At 56.5% G+C, this 2,180-nt stretch overlaps 1 protein-coding gene across 1 annotated transcript in view; it reads left to right on the forward strand.

Annotated features, from left to right (window-relative positions):
- The window catches only part of LOC105532600, a 5,924-nt gene that overhangs the window by 1,686 nt on the left and 2,058 nt on the right, over nt 1–2,180 (forward strand). Inside the window, 1 exon segment of the mRNA XM_011970775.1 lies at nt 714–816. Coding sequence (XP_011826165.1) covers nt 714–816 — 103 coding nt within the window.

Genomic DNA, 2,180 nt, shown 5'->3' on the forward strand with positions numbered 1-2,180 from the left:
CCCTGGCTCCACCTGTGCACCCCCTTCCTTCCCCTTGAACCCTTGGCACCCAGCTTGTCAGTGTTGACTCCTCTGACTGTGAGAACACCCCGAGGTAGGAGTATAGCCACCCCGAGTACAGAGGTGGAAACCAAGGCACAAAGTGCTCACAGGCACAGCTCATAAGCAGGAGGACGGGGGGTGTAGCGGGGGAAAGCTGCAGGATGGGGGTGTAGGTTGGGGGAAGCTGCAGGCCTGGGCAGCAGAGGATGAGAGTGGGGCCTTGATGGAAGAACCCCTGGAGAGGGGGCAGTCGCTGCAGGGGTGCTGGGTGAGAGCCACCAGCCCGGACGGACGCAGTTTACATAGCGTGATCACCTATGGTCTGTGGATTCTCCAGCAGCCTGGGGTGGGAGCACCACCATTGCTACCACAAAGCTGTTTCTGCAGATGAGGAAACAGACAGACTCCATGCCACCAGGTTCCTCTCAGCCAGTTCTTGGCCCTCACAGCCCCCACTGGCCGTGGGCAAGCACTGGGTGGGAGCACAGCACTTTAGGGAGGAGGTCTGCAAGGGCAGGCCGGGACAGGCCTGGGGCCTCACTGAGGAGCCCAAGGAGACAGGTGTCCCGCAGCTGCTCCAGGATGCTGGAGGCGGAGGAATCTAGAGGTGGAACTCTGTTGTCCCAGACAGTGGGGGCTCCAGAAATTGTGGGGCTTCTGACCTCCTCCAGGACCTGGTCACACCAAGGTACTGGAAGGAGGAAACTGCCTGACCAAGAACCTGGTGCTAGGGGGCGTGATTGGTGGGGGTAAACAGGAATGTGGGACAACAGGGTCAGTGGGGACTCCTGCCAGTGGGGGCCACTGGGATTCAAGAATGGGAGGGCCAGGCTGACCTGCTGGAGCTCCTGTGGGGTGGGGCTGAGGAGGGAGTTAAGATCACAGGATGAGGATGAGCCTTCCTTTCCCTCATGAGCAGGGACCATAGGCCAGGGCACCACCTCCCAGGCCCCCACAACCCCTCTGAAGTGGCTGCCATGACTTGGGAGCTGTCCTTGAGCTGCAAGGCTTGAGACTGTCTCCTCACCTCCCTGGACCCCACAGTCATCCCATAAAGATGAACCAGTCACCCAGTGCTTCACCGACGTCACCTCAGGTTTTTGGTTTAAAATGCAGGCTGGGCGCGGTGGTTCATGCCTGTAATCCCAGCACTTTGGGAAGCCAAGGCAGGTGAATCACCTGAAGTCAGGAGTTCGAGACCAGCCTGGCCAACATGGTGAAACCCTGTCTCTACTAAAAATACAATAATTAGCTGGGTGTGGTGGCGGGTGCCTGTAATCCCAGCTACTTAGGAGGCTGAGGCAGGAGAATCGCTTGAACCTGGGAGCCGGAGTTTGCAGTAAACTGAGATCATGCCATTGCACTCCAGCCTGGGCGACAAGAGCGAAACTCCATCTCAAAAAAACAAAAATAAAAATAATAAAATAAAATGCAAGTCCTTCAGCCTCTCCCTCTCCCACAGAGATTCTGATTCAGTGGGTTGAAGTCTGGATCTGGAAACGTCCTCTTTCATAAGCACCCTGAGTGATTCCTGTGCAAGCATTTCCAGCTTGGACCAGCAGCTCTCAGCCCCGGCTACTCACTAGGATCACCTGGGATAGAAGGGGTGGGGCAGCACATTAAAAAGTCCCAGTGCCAGGGTTCCAGGTGAGCATACTTTATCCAGGGCCTCGGCATACTTTAAACACCTCAGCTGGTGCTAATGTCTACCCCGGATTGGGAACCACTGGGCATGGCTGTGTGAGCTTGGAAGTGCTGCATCCCAGCAGGGCTGGCTCCAAGCACCTGGGGGCCAGGCTGATGTTCAGGTCCTGAAACTGCAGGACCAGCAGATGCCTGTGGCTTTTTCCAGCTCTGGCATGCAAGTGACAACCTGCGGAAATTAGAAAAGAAACTCAGAAGACCAGCACATGCTCCAAGGCATGTTCTCAGGCAAAGTGGACAACCGCCTCTCCTCCGGCTTGGTTTTCCTGGGAAAGGTGAGGCTGGGAAGTAGCTTGAAGGACAAGGGAGAGTTTCTCCTCTAGGGGGCGCACTTGCTCGAGGGGTGCCCGGAGCTGAACCCGTGTCCTGGTGTGTTCTTGTTCCGGACATAAACACGTCAATAAAGGATGAGGAGCCCAGTCAATTCCCAGCCA

The sequence above is a fragment of the Mandrillus leucophaeus genome, unplaced genomic scaffold (genome assembly GCF_000951045.1).
Source record: "Mandrillus leucophaeus isolate KB7577 unplaced genomic scaffold, Mleu.le_1.0 Scaffold97, whole genome shotgun sequence".
Taxonomy (NCBI): domain Eukaryota; kingdom Metazoa; phylum Chordata; class Mammalia; order Primates; family Cercopithecidae; genus Mandrillus; species Mandrillus leucophaeus.